General features: G+C 42.7%; 1 protein-coding gene across 2 annotated transcripts; it reads right to left on the bottom strand.

Moving 5' to 3' along the window:
- Positions 1 to 3,026: 3,026 nt before the first annotated feature.
- LOC138369283 (mucin-2-like) lies at positions 3,027 to 13,202 on the bottom strand. Of its 2 annotated transcripts, none has more exons than XM_069332340.1 (12): positions 13,061 to 13,202; positions 11,194 to 11,269; positions 10,820 to 10,975; positions 10,510 to 10,623; positions 10,164 to 10,399; positions 9,927 to 10,061; positions 9,660 to 9,830; positions 9,405 to 9,464; positions 9,027 to 9,126; positions 8,607 to 8,732; positions 7,593 to 7,739; positions 3,027 to 7,077 (listed from the first exon to the last, which is right to left on the bottom strand). In XM_069332340.1, exons 1-12 carry the CDS (start codon positions 13,061 to 13,063, stop codon positions 3,464 to 3,466), a joined length of 4,938 nt encoding a protein of 1,645 aa, XP_069188441.1. In that variant the 5' UTR covers positions 13,064 to 13,202; the 3' UTR covers positions 3,027 to 3,463. The 2 variants fall into 2 exon arrangements, with proteins under 2 accessions (XP_069188441.1, XP_069188440.1); XM_069332339.1 differs by having other exon boundaries at positions 10,820 to 10,978.
- Positions 13,203 to 15,816: the final 2,614 nt, after the last annotated feature.

Genomic DNA, 15,816 nt, shown 5'->3' on the forward strand with positions numbered 1-15,816 from the left:
CAACTTATAGAGAGGACTATATTTGCCAAAAAAATTTAACAGAGGACCACTATCTAGTGGCCTCTACGTGAACAGGAAGCTGATGGCTTGCTAGAGGCTCTTCACTCATTGTTCCTTGAGCATTTTGAACCCCACAGATAGTACCCTTCCCTTCTCCCCATTCCTCAATATTTTATCCATGTGGTTTGGGGGGCCGCGTGTAGTAACGGAAAGATTGATGTTCTGGAGAGAGTTTTGCACTAAGGATATCTTTGTCGAATTCTGTGTCTATTGCAAATTGTCTGTTTACCTAATCATTAGTATTTGTTGTATGTCTGGTAACTTGCAAATGTAAAGGAAGAAATGTATGTTTATCACTCAATGTTCAGTAGTGTGATTTACGTCTATACACTGTATATGAACACCGACTGAACGGGGTGAGAATAGCTTGAGGTACCTCATCCCTTTGTGTGAGCTTATCTCGGTAAACTTATTTCAATTTTCCCCTTTCTGCACTCGCCAGCGCTCTGCCGCCCTTGTAGATGGTATCCCTTGGCTTCAGAGTTTGCACTTTACGAAACAATGTTATATAACAAAAAAAGGCTTCTGGAACACAGGCTCGTGATGGAGGCTTCTATCAGGGGTAGAAATTAAGCCATCCACGAGGTGGCACGGACATGAATAGCCCGTAAGTGGTATGTATACTGTAGGCCGATGTCGCATTTAATTGTCGGCCTGCTATCGCGGGGGAGGATACTGCTTGACAGTATGTGTCCAGCTACTAAACATCCTTTTATGACAAGAAGAGTGGCAGAGTTGATGGCTTCAGGGTGGTTACTGCACGATTCAGGGACTCAAAGCTCTTCTAAGGTCGTTGGTTACTTCGCATTTTAGGAGATAGTGAAGTAGTGGCTTTTTCTGTGATTGTTTGGCAGAAGATGTTTGGCACCTTCTGCTACTCTGGTGTAGATAGGCTTAGTTGAGGTGCGAGTGTGTTTTTGGTAGTGTTTATGTACTCTAGGCTGGGTTGGATTGTTTTATGTATCACTGGATGACGAGTTGCAAATTTAGCAATTTCATCCGACTCGTCCTCTTAAAAATAACGTCGCTTTTAGCTTGAATGTGTGCACTATAGCCAAAAATGGACGTAATTTGAAATGAAATCGGCTCACGAAAGTAACGTTCTGTCCCGTTTTCTGTTTCCTCTGTCTTACTGGATTAGGAGAGGAAACTTTCAATTAACGGATTTCATGAAGTTTAACATTAGGAGAATTTCCTAACCTACCAGAGGACCCTCAACTTGCTGTTTAAAAAAAAAATCTTAAATTACGTCCACTTTCGGCCAAATTCAGACGTAATTTGTAAGAGGACAGGTTGAAAGCGTTCTCGATGGGATTCAGTGTCTTCCGACGATGTTGGCTACTCCATAGTCTTTCCCGACTACACTTGTGTATGCCGCCTGCCCCCGGAGACAAGCATCATCACGGCCGAACTGTATGCTCAACTGTTTTTCAAGCTGTTCCTTTGTGGTTCATAGTGCTCTAATGGCTCGGAAGTCTTAACCCTATGCAATTGTGATAGTGGAAATCCATTATTGACCGTTTCTTAAATCTGCTAGACAACTAGTTTTGCAAGGTTTCTGGCCATATGGTATTCCCGTAAATGACTGGATGCTGCCACTTAAGGCGGCTTTCCACACTTCCATTTTTCCAAAAAATGCATTTCTACCAGTCATTCATTCCTCGATCTGCAGCCATTGGTCTGGTGTTACGAGTAACAGACTGTACACTCCTACCAAAGTGATCGCCCGTAGGAAACCGCTATGGGTAAGTTATATTGGTCCCACACACTTAACCAAAGGCACTGCAAGAAGGGCGGCGTTCCATTGTCCGAACTGCATTATCCTTTAGTCGTGCACCTTGTGCAGAATCAAGATCGTGTCTTACTTTCCAACTGTCATTTGTCTGTCGATAGACTTTATGGTGCATTTAACCTTTGATCAGTAATAGCACCAACCGTCCGAATGCCAATTTATTTTACCTTCGATATCGCTCGCAAGACGTGCTTTTGTTCTCGTTTTGGCATCCTAAGTGATGTCTCCCCGGCTTGGTGCCTTTTGATTGCGTCGTAGACTAAAGTAATGAATACCTTTTGTACCAACATACCCGCAGTAAAGATGGGCCAGTCCTAGAAAAGATTTGTAACTAGGAAGTTTAGGATCTTTGTAATGAGCAAAATTTGCGCAAATAACGGTAATTCAAAGTTTGATCAGAGTTACTGGCATGCCCACTAGGCTAATACATACATTCAAGTGTGTTAAGCTGTTGTCTGCACATTATAGCACATGGAAAGTAATAAATTAAGATTTACAGATATAACGAGAAGTAACAAGATGCATGTCTCGCTGCTTGACATTAGCTTAACCCTAGGAATGTTTTGTCTGTTTTAACATGGCTGCAAGTCACTTGGGCTGATAAAGTCATTTAGAGCCGCGTAGTTGCTCATTTTGCTAGAGTACCACTGGTCTGTTGTAAGGAAATCATATGCTATGCAAAATTCATAGTATTGTATTTTGAAACTACTGCCAGTTGTACCGTCTAATGAAAACCTGTTGTAGCAAGGAAATGGAAGGATTTTATAGTACAATATATAGGGAATTATCTTACGAGGCTCTGGGGGATTACCATGGCTGCCCAATCTGCTAAGTGCATAGCCGATAGTAAAGCAATTGACAAATCAGGTTCCACTATCCTAGTACCTCTTCCAACGCTACATAAAGTCCGAAAAAAGTAGCAGCGTTCCTGCAAGCAGAAGGATTTGGGACATCAAGTTACTGTTACATTAAATTACTGGAGTTCAGTCGCGTTAAGTTGCTGTATGGGCCATTATTTCACGTCCCAGTTTTCAGTATGCAATGTGGAGTGGGGCTTCGTATTAGTTCACAAGCTTAAATCGTGGCCAATAAATACTTATTGAATCAAGGTAGGTCTGGTGAATTCATTACATGTGAAATTTTAGTTTTCCCGAGTAAAGGCAATTAAAAAAAATTTAAATATCCATAAATTTTAGTAAAATTAACAATACAAAATTATGCTTAAACAATTTAAAACTATTTACATCTTTGCACGTGTACATGTAAGTTAGTTACAGCTGCCGTTCTGGTGCTTATAGAAAAAAAAAATTGACAAGACTGGCGTTCGAGGAAAGCATCCTAACCCCATCCCTAGTCAGTGTTTTTATTAACTATCCAACTGGGAGACAGCATTACCATTCTATATCCCCAAATTAAAGCTTTACACGATGCTTTCAGAACGTTTTACAACGTTTGTAGATTGTGGAGGCCGGCTAGTGATCAGTGGTGGCGCCACAGACCCTGTGGGGCGGCAGGGAGAGCAGGAGTTGGTGACGACGTCCTGGCCGGAGCCGTCACACTTGGAGTAGTGGTCACCAGGAGTCTTTAGTTTCACGCACTTGTGGATTATGTCTAGTCCGTGTAAGTGGGCGTAGTATAAGTGGGCGTAGTGTAAGTGGGCGTAGTGTATTTAGGTTTAGTATAAGTGGGCGTAGTGTAGGTGGGCGTAGTATATTTAGGCGTAGTGTAAGTGGGCGTAGTATATTTAGGTGTAGTATAAGTGGGCGTAGTGTAGGTGGGCGTAGTGTATTTAGGTGTAGTATAAGTGGGCGTAGTATAAGTGGGCGTAGTATATTTAGGCGTAGTGTAAGTGGGCGTAGTGTAGGTAGGCGTAGTATAAGTGGGCGTAGTGTAGGTGGGCGTAGTATATTTAGGTGTAGTACAAGTGGGCGTAGTGTAGGTGGGCGTAGTGTAGGTGGGCGTAGTGTAGGTGGGCGTAGTATAAGTGGGCGTAGTGTAGGTGGGCGTAGTGTAGGTGGGCGTAGTGTAGGTGGGCGTAGTGTAGGTGGGCGTAGTGTAGGTGGGCGTAGTGTAGGTGGGCGTAGTGTAGGTGGGCGTAGTGTAGGTGGGCGTAGTGTAGGTGGGCGTAGTGTAGGTGGGCGTAGTGTAGGTGGGCGTAGTGTAGGTGGGCGTAGTGTAGGTGGGCGTAGTGTAGGTGGGCGTAGTGTAAGTGGGCGTAGTGTAAGTGGGCGTAGTGTAAGTGGGCGTAGTGTAAGTTTGCGTAGTGTAAGTGGGCGTAGTGTATTTAGGTGTAGTATAAGTGGGCGTAGTGTAGGTGGGCGTAGTATAAGTGGGCGTAGTGTAGGTGGGCGTAGTATATTTAGGCGTAGTGTAAGTGGGCGTAGTATATTTAGGCGTAGTATATTTAGGTGTAGTATAAGTGGGCGTAGTATAAGTGGGCGTAGTGTAGGTGGGCGTAGTGTAGGTGGGCGTAGTGTAAGTGGGCGTAGTGTATTTAGGTGTAGTATAAGTGGGCGTAGTGTATGTGGGCGTAGTATAAGTGGGCGTAGTGTAGGTGGGCGTAGTATATTTAGGCGTAGTGTAAGTGGGCGTAGTGAAGGTGGGCGTAGTATATTTAGGCGTAGTATAAGTGGGCGTAGTATAAGTGGGCGTAGTGTAGGTGGGCGTAGTGTAGGTGGGCGTAGTATATTTAGGCGTAGTATAAGTGGGCGTAGTGTAGGTGGGCGTAGTATAAGTGGGCGTAGTGTAGGTGGGCGTAGTGTAGGTGGGCGTAGTATAAGTGGGCGTAGTGTATTTAGGTGTAGTGTAGGTGGGCGTAGTATAAGTGGGCGTAGTGTAAGTGGGCGTAGTGTATTTAGGTGTAGTATAAGTGGGCGTAGTATAAGTGGGCGTAGTGTAGGTGGGCGTAGTATAAGTGGGCGTAGTGTAAGTGGGCGTAGTGTAAGTGGGCGTAGTGTAAGTGGGCGTAGTGTAAGTGGGCGTAGTGTAAGTGGGCGTAGTGTAAGTGGGCGTAGTGTAAGTGGGCGTAGTGTAAGTGGGCGTAGTGTAAGTGGGCGTAGTATAAGTGGGCGTAGTATAAGTGGGCGTAGTGTATTTAGGTGTAGTATAAGTGGGCGTAGTATAAGTGGGCGTAGTGTAGGTAGGCGTAGTATATTTAGGTGTAGTATAAGTGGGCGTAGTGTAAGTGGGCGTAGTGTAGGTAGGCGTAGTATATTTAGGTGTATAAGTGGGCGTAGTATAAGTGGGCGTAGTGTAGGTGGGCGTAGTGTAGGTGGGCGTAGTGTAGGTGGGCGTAGTGTAAGTGGGCGTAGTGTAAGTGGGCGTAGTGTATTTAGGTGTAGTATAAGTGGGCGTAGTATAAGAGGACGTAGTGTAGGTGGGCGAAGTATATTTAGGCGTAGTGTAAGTGGGCGTAGTGTATTTAGGTGTAGTATAAGTGGGCGTAGTATAAGTGGGCGTAGTGTATGTGGGCGTAGTATAAGTGGGCGTAGTGTAAGTGGGCGTAGTGTAAGTGGGCGTAGTGTATTTAGGTGTAGTATAAGTGGGCGTAGTGTAGGTGGGCGTAGTGTAAGTGGGCGTAGTGTAAGTGGGCGTAGTGTAAGTGGGCGTAGTGTATTTAGGTGTAGTGTAGGTGGGCGTAGTATAAGTGGGCGTAGTGTAGGTGGGCGTAGTATAAGTGGGCGTAGTGTAGGTGGGCGTAGTATAAGTGGGCGTAGTGTAGGTGGGCGTAGTGTATTTAGGTGTAGTATAAGTGGGCGTAGTATAAGTGGGCGTAGTGTAGGTGGGCGTAGTATATTTAGGCGTAGTGTAAGTGGGCGTAGTATATTTAGGTGTAGTATAAGTGGGCGTAGTGTAGGTGGGCGTAGTGTATTTAGGTGTAGTGTAGGTGGGCGTAGTATAAGTGGGCGTAGTGTAGGTGGGCGTAGTATAAGTGGGCGTAGTGTAGGTGGGCGTAGTATAAGTGGGCGTAGTATAAGTGGGCGTAGTATAAGTGGGCGTAGTATAAGTGGGCGTAGTATAAGTGGGCGTAGAGTAGGTGGGCGTAGTATAAGTGGGCGTAGTATAAGTGGGCGTAGTATAAGTGGGCGTAGTATAAGTGGGCGTAGTATAAGTGGGCGTAGTATAAGTGGGCGTAGTATAAGTGGGAGTAGTGTAGGTGGGAGTAGTGTAGGTGGGAGTAATGTAGGTGGGCGTAGTATAGGTGGGCGTAGTATAGGTGGGCGTAGTATAAGAGGGCGTAGTATAAGATGGCGTAGTATAAGTGGGCGTAGTGTAGGTGGGCGTAGTATATTTAGGTGTAGTATAAGTGGGCGTAGTATAAGTGGGCGTAGTGTAGGTGGGCGTAGTGTAGGTGGGCGTAGTGTAGGTGGGCGCAGTGTAGGTAGGTGTAGTGTAAGTGGGTGTAGTATAAGTGGGCGTAGTGTAGGTGGGCGTAGTATATTTAGGTGTAGTGTAAGTGGGCGTAGTGTAGGTGGGCGTAGTATAGGTGGGCGTAGTATAGGTGGGCGTAGTATAGGTGGGCGTAGTGTAGGTGGGCGTAGTATAGGTGGGCGTAGTATAGGTGGGCGTAGTATAGGTAGGTGTAGTGTAAGTGGGTGTAGTATAAGTGGGCGTAGTGTAGGTGGGCGTAGTGTAGGTGGGCGTAGTGTAGGTGGGCGTAGTATAGGTGGGCGTAGTATAGGTAGGTGTAGTGTAAGTGGGCGTAGTATAAGTGGGCGTAGTATAAGTGGGCGTAGTATATTTAGGTGTAGTATAAGTGGGCGTAGTGTATTTAGGTGTAGTGTATTTAGGTGTAGTATTAGTGGGCGTAGTATAAGTGGGCGTAGTATAAGTGGGCGAAGTATAAGTGGGCGAAGTATAAGTGGGCGAAGTATAAGTGGGCGAAGTATAAGTGGGCGAAGTATAAGTGGGCGAAGTATAAGTGGGCGAAGTATAAGTGGGCGAAGTATAAGTGGGCGAAGTATAAGTGGGCGAAGTATAAGTGGGCCTCGTAACCTCAGTATGGAGGTGTGTGGCACGTGCGGTTGTCAAGTTATAGACACTATGGCTGGTATTGGTGGGTGTAGGGGAGGAGAGCTTAGTAACGCGCGGGGTGTAGGTGGCGGTGTCACAGGGTGTGAAGGTACAGATGGAGCCGCCACGGACACACTCACACCAGTTACACTTGTCTACCATCCACATGGACCCGTCCGTGCACGAGTCCACCCCAACCTCCGGTATGTAACCTGTAGGAGAAGCGTTTACAATTTAATAATTGTAATGTTGCAAAACTTTCGAAGAACCCTGTTGACGCAAGCGTTAAAATATGTCTGGCACATTTAAAAAAGCAACGTTTTTATAGCAAACTAAAATGCTTGCTTGCCTTTTAACAAACTTTTTAAAGCAAAGAGGGAAGGGTAGAGATCTAGGCTCAGGCGGATTTTAAATTAAAATTAGTAGTTTAGGTTGTAAACTTTGTTTAAAATTTACCCATAGAATGTAGTTCTCAAATTAGCCTTTAAAGTTTTCAATTAATGTTGCATTTAACCGCTTCAATTCCCCTCCCAAACAAAAATTGCTAATAAAAATTAAAATTATAGGGTTAGAACTTTTGCGATTGCTAGTTTTGAAACTGGTTACAGTACTAATTTTAATAAGTTTTTTAACAGTTTAAAAAATTCTAGATTAAACCTTACCGAACTAATGACAACTTTTCATGATTATTCAACTTTTGCGACAGAAAAAAGTCAAAAGAACTTGCCTTCTCCACAGTTTATTAGTGTGCACACAACTGCATTGGAATATGAAGCGTTAACGCAGCTGCAGGTGTTGCAGTCCTCCTGCCAGCGTGATCCTGGCACGCAGGAGCCGGTAGTCGCCGGAGGAACGGGGCTGGGAACCCAGGAATCTGAAGACGTAAAGGAATTACAATTATGCCACAGCCTGCATCTAAAAGGCCGCGTGTACACTAATCTGCACTACCTGGAGACATTTCCCCCCCCCCCCCCCCAGTCAGTGTGGGTGCACCGTGTTACTTCAAGATAACATCCACAAATCTGGTAAATCTAAATTTAGAAACTGGATTAAGCAGCAAACCATTTATATATTATCACTAGTTTCAAGGAACATTTAGCAGGCCGGCAAGCAGAAAGGCTACCAATGTAGAAATGTGTACCATGGCCAGCTACTTTAATAAGTTGTCAAAATAGTTAGCAACCACGGCGAAAATATAGGTAAAGGGAATAAATTTAAACTGCGCTCTTGTACGGCCATCGAACGTTGCCTCACTACTTCCCACCCCGCGAGGCGGCGGCGTGTTGTACCAACCTTCTGCCCGATTGTCGCGATTAGAATTAAAGGCTATTGTTACACCAGCGAAAAAACTATTACAACAGCTCTGTCCTAGAGACATTTCAAAGTCATTAGGGTTACCAAGCTTTTTCTTCATTTTTATATTACACATTTTTTGGCTGGTACGTTCTTTCGGCCACGTAGTAAAATAAATTTCGTTTCTTTTTAGTTTCAACATGCAGGGAGGATAACATTATGTAGATGTTAGGATGGTCATAGAAACTAGTAGCATTACACATTAAATAGTGCCAATGCATCAAAATCTATTATGATAATTATATTCCCAAGCATAGGTCTTCATTAATTTTAAGTTGCTAAAAAACTTTCCTACTCAACTTTTACTGAAGCCAAGAGGCTGAAACCAAGGTAAGAACCATCATTGCCAGAATTAAAGCTAAACATTCTGTTATAAATCTAAACTTACCCAGTGTCCTGGCGAGGATGAGCTTAGTCTGCTGGAGGATAATCTGGAGCTGGAGCAGCCAGTCTGCCAGCTCCCTCTCCGTGGCTCCTGCTCCCCGCATCATGCACACGTCCCACGCACACGTCTCTGTAAGGAACCTCTTGTCAACTCTTGCTGCAAGATACCACCTTACACCCACATTCTTCCCTTTGTTACTTTACAAATATAAATTTAATCTAGAAAGGAATGCAAGAAGTTTTAGGCAGCAATGCTAAAATTACTAGTTTACAAGTTACCAACTCTGCCAGAATGTCTGCCAAAATTCGCGCAGATTCTAGCTAACTAAATTCGGGTACTCTGGTTCATAAGAGCACATTAAAAGGTTTACATGTCTAAGAGCCCAAGCAGGTCGAGGAGGGAGGGGTGTTAACTAGGACCTACCCGCGTGAGACTGCAGGTCTTTGTCCCTGCCGATGACTGGATGGAGCAACCTGCGGCATAAGACTACGTCCTGTAGCAAAGGAGACTTGCAGGGGTTCAGCTGCGTCAGGAGGAAAAAAGTTTAAACGAAAGTCAGTTGTCAGGCGTTCAAATCATGATACTTTAAAGTTTTGACAACTCTACAGCGTATGTGTGAATAAGTTTGAAACGAGCTTATTAGGTTTTCCAAATCTAGATATTTATGAACAAATTGTCAATATGGAACTAGATTCCAAGAAAACTAAATATTAACTAAACTTCCTAAAAGTAGCAGTTTTGGTATACAAAGCATTTAAAAAAAAATTATGTCACAATTCAGTATAGATGTAGGCTACTTACTGCAGTTTCTTTTTCACAGTCCAGACACTGGAAACACGCACGATCCTTTTGGTCTTTTGTCTGAAATTTAAAGATCTGCAACTTTAAAAATCCCTAATCAAAGCGTTAAGCTCCACATTTAAAACTTTTGAACCGACATTCAGTATGTATATTAAATTCGGTATTTTTTTTAAGCCACTTTCCAAATTTATGGCACAAGCTATTCAATATATGCTATCCAAGTATATCAGGAGAATGAAGGCGCCAGCAGCTCACCCTCCACGACTCTGGGAACGCCAGAGGCCAGGACTGGAGAGTGTGGACGACGTTGTTCCTGCTGGTGAAGTCATCGTCCGTGTAGAAGTTGTAGTGACCACACAGACCGTCCAGATAGTTGGTGTGGCTGGGATACGCCCACACGTCCAGCCGCTGACTACAGTGTTGCAGCTACAATCAATAGTTATACATTTTAGTACTTTAAAAAACTATGGAACGCTGAACATCTGCAGTGTACATCTTCACTTTTGAGACCTAATGACATACCACGATCTTAGAGGAGCCGAGCAGGTAGATGCAGCCTCCGTCCCTCCAGGCCAGTACTGGGTGTGCACCAGCAGAGGACACTACTGCGTGAGCTCCGCTGGCCGGTACAGTGTACAGGTCCCCGTTCACCGTTATCTGTAAACATTGCTGAATTAAGATTTTCATTCAAGCTGAGCATTTAGTAGAGTTAATCTTCAACTAGAGTTTCAGCATCAGTTTATTTAAGCCTTAACTTACATCAAACACTGATCCAGAGTCCAGAGTGATAACAGTGTGAGGATTGTCCCTGAAGGTGGTACGGGAGAGGCAGGACGCGTGCCCATTACACTGATCAAAGTCACTAAAGACCCCAACTTCAGGCGTGTAGGTCAGGTCACTCTGGGCTACAGAGTAGTTGCAGACGCCGTGCCAGTCGAAGCGGTGTCCGTCGAAGGTCTTTATATGGGGATCATTGTAAATGTAGCAATTCCTACCTGCAATAAAATTTCCATGAATATACAGCAAGTAATTTTATATATTTTTCTACATAACGGTATTTTATTGCGCCGAAGTAGTTTCCTTTAGCAAGTGTATCTTAACTTACAGCAATCTTCAATAGTTGGAGTCGGGGTCCAGACACCCTTCACACAAGTAAGGGGGATGCATTGAGCGAGCAGTTTAGAACCGTCCTGGTACATCAGGCCGTCAAACTCGCAGCCTGAAGAGAAGAAGGTCAGTGTCAAGTAAACCATTATAAGACGCCAAGTATTAAAATATCAAGTTACAACCTGCAGACTTGCAGAGCAAGGAACTATCAGTGTACAAAAGGTAGTTTTAAACCAACCAATAATGGTTTGGGGACGAAGGAAAATTACAACCCAAATTAGAAGACACAGCAATAGCACAATACTTACAATGAGTGTCTCCTGGGTTGCCGGCGTCGTGACGCCGAACGAGACCATTCCGACAGACCAAGGAGAAGCAGCAGCTGGGCATGGAGAGGACCACCTCCCCGTGCTTCACTCTGGCGTCCCCGAAGCAACACCCGCTCCCGGCCTCTTCCTTAGTAGCTGCTGGAGAAGATATAGTTGAAGCAAGCACACCGTTAACCCCTCCCCCCGCAGTCTTTCACAGACTATAGAAACAAGGGTCGCTAGGACGTAGTAAATGTTACACCGAAGTGGGAAATAAAAAGGTTTATTTACTAAAGCACTTTACTGAGCAATGTAAAAGGCAGACATATTTAAGCAACTTTCCCTTTAGAGAAAGCTCGATAAACTTAACATACCTAGTGCAGGCAAGGCCAAGAGCATGATCAGTACACAGGTACAGGGGCGGATGACATGCTTTCTATGCGGTACACTCTGCAATAAAGAATTTAGTATTTAGTAAATTTCAAACAAAGATACCTAATGTTGCCAGAACTTATTTCCCCCAGTACTAAAGTACTTATGACGCGAAGTCTCTAATCTGCTCATATTTTGGGGTAACTAACCACCTATTCATAAAAGACTTTGTAGATTATGAGTAATATGGACTTTTGCTAAAATTTTTGGCAACTAGCAAAGAAATTAGGCACAATGAATAAATGTTAGAATACTGGAATGGATAAAATAAGTTAAAAATAAGGAAAGGCCCGAAATTAATCTGACTACAGATACGAGAGGTACCGCAAGGGTCCTCTTTTGGGGCCCCATCTATTGTCTTTCCTATTACAAACCACATCACAATTTACAGACCAAGATTTATGGTAAAGTAACAAGTGGATATTATATCAAGGCCCATACAATTATATACAAACTACAGATAGTTGCAAGATTGGTAAATGCCTTGTAATGTCGAGAAGCAATATTTCGGCTGCGTTGCCTGGTGAAGTGCGTCACAATTACCACATTAACATTACCGTGCAACAGACTTAATAAAAGTACCTTCGAGTCATAATCCACACCGCTCCTGTGCCAGTAAGTCCACTACGGGCTCACCATAGCCTGTGCTACTTCGAACTTTTTCCGAGTAGCTGAATCTATAACAAGTCATAATCCACCATTCCTTGGTAGTTGCATAGCAAGTGAGCTGCAGTATAGTTGACCAAATGCTAGAAATATTCAAGCCAACATTCTACTTCAAAGGAAAAATTACTTTAACTGTACAATTATCTGGTGCACCCCACTTTAATTACTGTATGCATGCATGGATACATCTTCAAAAAGACTTTACTGCTTTAGAGAGCAACACCTGCCAACAAAAATCATTCCTGAACCAAGTAGACGCGTACCAGGAGCGGTTGGGAATCACGGAATCTACAAACTAGACAGATAGGGCCGATTTAATCTACACTTAATTTGGAGGACTTACTTTTTAAGAAGGTGCGATTAACAAAGCAGTGGCTTTAAGCTCAAACCACAATAAAAAAAAAAAAAAAAAAAAAAAACGAGACACTTTATTATAAACCCATGGAACAGCCTACTCGCTGAAGCCGTAACTGCCAAAACACTTATTTCAAAGTCCAGCTCACCTGAAGTATAGGGTAGAAGTGGCTCAAGTTACTCTATCCTTGAGATCGTATTGGTTCAGACGTACTTTAAAATCTAAAAAAAAATACTACAAATAAGGGTCCCTTCCATAAGCTGCCGGCTTCTTGTCTTCATCGAGACAAGTAGTGTTTTTCTCCGGTAAATTCAGGAAGGCTATGTCCACATTTTATATATAAAGTCAAACTGGCATAGAGGCATCTGCATACCTACTAACCAGACTGAATAATACAAGAATCAACGGTAAACTATACCAACTTAGTGTTCGCAAATATGCAATTGTTCGGTCATTTTCATTTAGAAGAAAATTCTAAAGTTAAAAGTTAACTCGTGCTATAGTTAGAAATTATAGTTAATGCAAAAGAGCTGCATTGCATTTTAACATTTATACACTGTAGTATAGTCGGGCTAGCAAGGTCCGTAGTTTGATCCCCAACAGCGAGGAGACAACCTTTACACCGACATCTCTAACATCATTCAAGTCAAATTTTAGAGGCTTTAAGAACTGCACTCATAAAACCATGAACATTGTCGGGTTTATGTTAATATTTATCTTAGCAGATGCTTCTCGATGTTACTAGCCATACGTTTTCATAAATTACAATGACACTTCACAAAACATACCATACTGGTGCCAGCAGCCACGAACACTGAATAGCGAGTAACAGATGTTTGAACGACGACTGGTCGTTCCGGCGTCAAACCCTGCACTGAGTTGGTTTAACTTCTTCATTACACGATGAAAGCATTGTTTGAAACGCTCTGAATCAAGATTCACAATTACCTGACGAGCAACTGAGTTTTTTTTTTTTTAAACTTTAGGGACATCGGCATTTATGCAGCTACCCTAAACTATATGAAGGGTTGAGTGTGTCAAGACCTAGCTCTGAAATGTTAAGAAATCTCCATCTCGAGGGTCGTTAGTTATACAGGGACGCATATGTGATCAGTCCGTCCTCAACTCAAGTTCATTCCATCCAGTGGTCGACTCCACAGAAGCATTCATAAATGCTTCTGTGGAGTTTCATGAAATTTAGTACATGAAATTCATGTACTAAATTTGTACATGCTGTTCATTCAAAACAGGAATTTTCTTATATATAAATTAACATTATAATATAGTATCATATTGTGCATATATAGGCATAGGTTAGGTTAGGTTAGGTGTTTAGGTTCTGTTTGCGTTAATTGTACAACCCGTCCTCGACTCAAGTCCATTACATTCAGCGGTCGACCCCACAGACGCATTCATAAATTTTAACATGCTGTTAAATTTTATGAATGCGTCTGTGGGGTCGACCGCTGAATGTAATGGACAAAACGGGAATTTTCTCAAGTATAAATTAATATTATAATATATTGGCATATTGTGTATATATAGGCATAGGATAGGTTAGGTCAGGTGTTTAGGTTCTGTTGGCGATTATTTGCATTTGTAGTACGTGGGTGAAGCATTTATAGCGTTGTGATTCGAACAAAATTTGTCAGTGAAGCACTTGTTCCGGATATGTTCGAACGTCAGCAGTTGTGAGTCGTGTGTAAACCGCTTTTCATTCATAAACAAGGGGTTTGGCGGGTGCATGGAATCACTTTTGGATCTTTGTTTGGATGACGGGCTAGATGACGTCCGAACACTTCCGGAACAAGTGCTTCGCTCACGTCCTCTGTTCGAACCATAATTCTATAAATGCTCACCCATGTACTACAAATACAAATAATCGCCAATAGAACCAAAACACCTAACCTAACCTATACCTATATATGTACAATATGCTAACATATTATAATATTAATTTATATTTTTTAAAATTCCCGTTTTGAATGAACAGCATGTAAAAATTTATGAATGCGTCTGTGGGGTCGACCGCTGGATGTAATGGACTTGTGTCGTGGACGGGTTGGAACCTAAACACCTAACCTAACCTACGCCTTACTATACATAGAATTTTTATATATGCTAATATTAACATATACATGAAAACAAACCAATTTTTCATACACAGTATGCTAAAATTGATGAATACGTGTGGGGAGGACGGCCGCTGCTTTAAACAGCCTAGTGTGAGGACGGGTTGGGATGAAAGATGAGGGAGCATTAGAGTCTGAGGGTGGGGGATAATTGAGACCTCCTACCTAAGTAATGGAGGCACTACAACCTCCTACCTAGGTAATGGAGGGACTCAATAACCCCCTACTTGGAGGCACTCGATAATTCCCTCCACGTACTGGAGCCTGAAGGGAGATGGAACATTATAGTACTTGAGGGGAGGAGGGGGGAGGGACTCAGTACTGCCTGAGGTGGGGTGGCGAACACTTACGGTGGCCGATGCGCATTTGTCCTCAATATGAGCAATTGTGAGGACTTCCCGTGGCACGTAGGGGCGTATATATGTGGTAGACACGTGTTTGTATGATGCTCACACACCTGTATTAGACACGTGTTTGTATGTTACTCACACACCTGTAGTAGACACGTTTTGGTATGTTACTCACACACCTGTAGTAGATACGTCTTTGTATGTTACTCACACACCTGTAGTAGACACGTCTTTGTATGTTACTCACACACCTGTAGTAGACACGTCTTTGTATGTTACTCACACACCTGAATCTGCTCGCCTGTGAAGAATTTCAACTCTTGTAAAAACTGTGAATCCTTCAACCAACGAGTGTACTTGCTCACCAGCCTTGGTGGTTATATATATATTATATATATATATATATATCATATCATATATAATATTATATATATATATATATATATATATATATATATATAAATATATATATATATATATATATATATATATAATATATATATATATATATAATATATATATATATATATATATATATATATATATAAATATATATATATATATATATATATATATATATATATATATATATATATATATATATTGTGACGATAATCTCTTTCAAGAGAGATTGAGCCTGCTCTTCCCTACATCATTACGTCAAAGTACAAGATACTATATAGAAGATACGTCCACCAGTATCGCCAAACGTTTTGCCCAGAGAGCAAATCGTACCCTGCACACCCCAACACCTGGCCACAGCCCGTAACCAGCAAACTGCTCATCCTCTGCCTGCCTGTTGCTGATTGGCTGGTGTCTCGTCGCACCTGCACTCCGCCACCACCACAAGTCGACGTCTGGGCTGCAGCGCGCCAGTTTCGTCAGAATATCTTTGTGCTCCATGAAGTTGACATCTCCCGCTGGTAGACTAAGCCTTGGCTTTCGTGTACTAAGGGAGGTGGCAGCTTGAAGCCAGTATTCCAGCGCTCATATTATTTTATTTTGCTATCACTGTAACTTACTTGTCTTGGCTTAACTTTTCATTTGCCAGTGATTATTCAT

Source organism: Procambarus clarkii, chromosome 27 (genome assembly GCF_040958095.1).
Source record: "Procambarus clarkii isolate CNS0578487 chromosome 27, FALCON_Pclarkii_2.0, whole genome shotgun sequence".
Lineage (NCBI taxonomy): Eukaryota > Metazoa > Arthropoda > Malacostraca > Decapoda > Cambaridae > Procambarus > Procambarus clarkii.

Excerpts from the sequence above, each read along its gene's own strand:
- LOC138369283 (XM_069332339.1), bottom strand. Across the intron at positions 10,624-10,819 it reads CAACCCAGGAGACACTCATT|GCTGCGAGTTTGACGGCCTG; the intron begins GTAAGTATTGTG and ends TCTTCTCTTCAG. Across the intron at positions 7,740-8,606 it reads CATCCTCGCCAGGACACTGG|ATTCCTGGGTTCCCAGCCCC; the intron begins GTAAGTTTAGAT and ends TTACGTCTTCAG.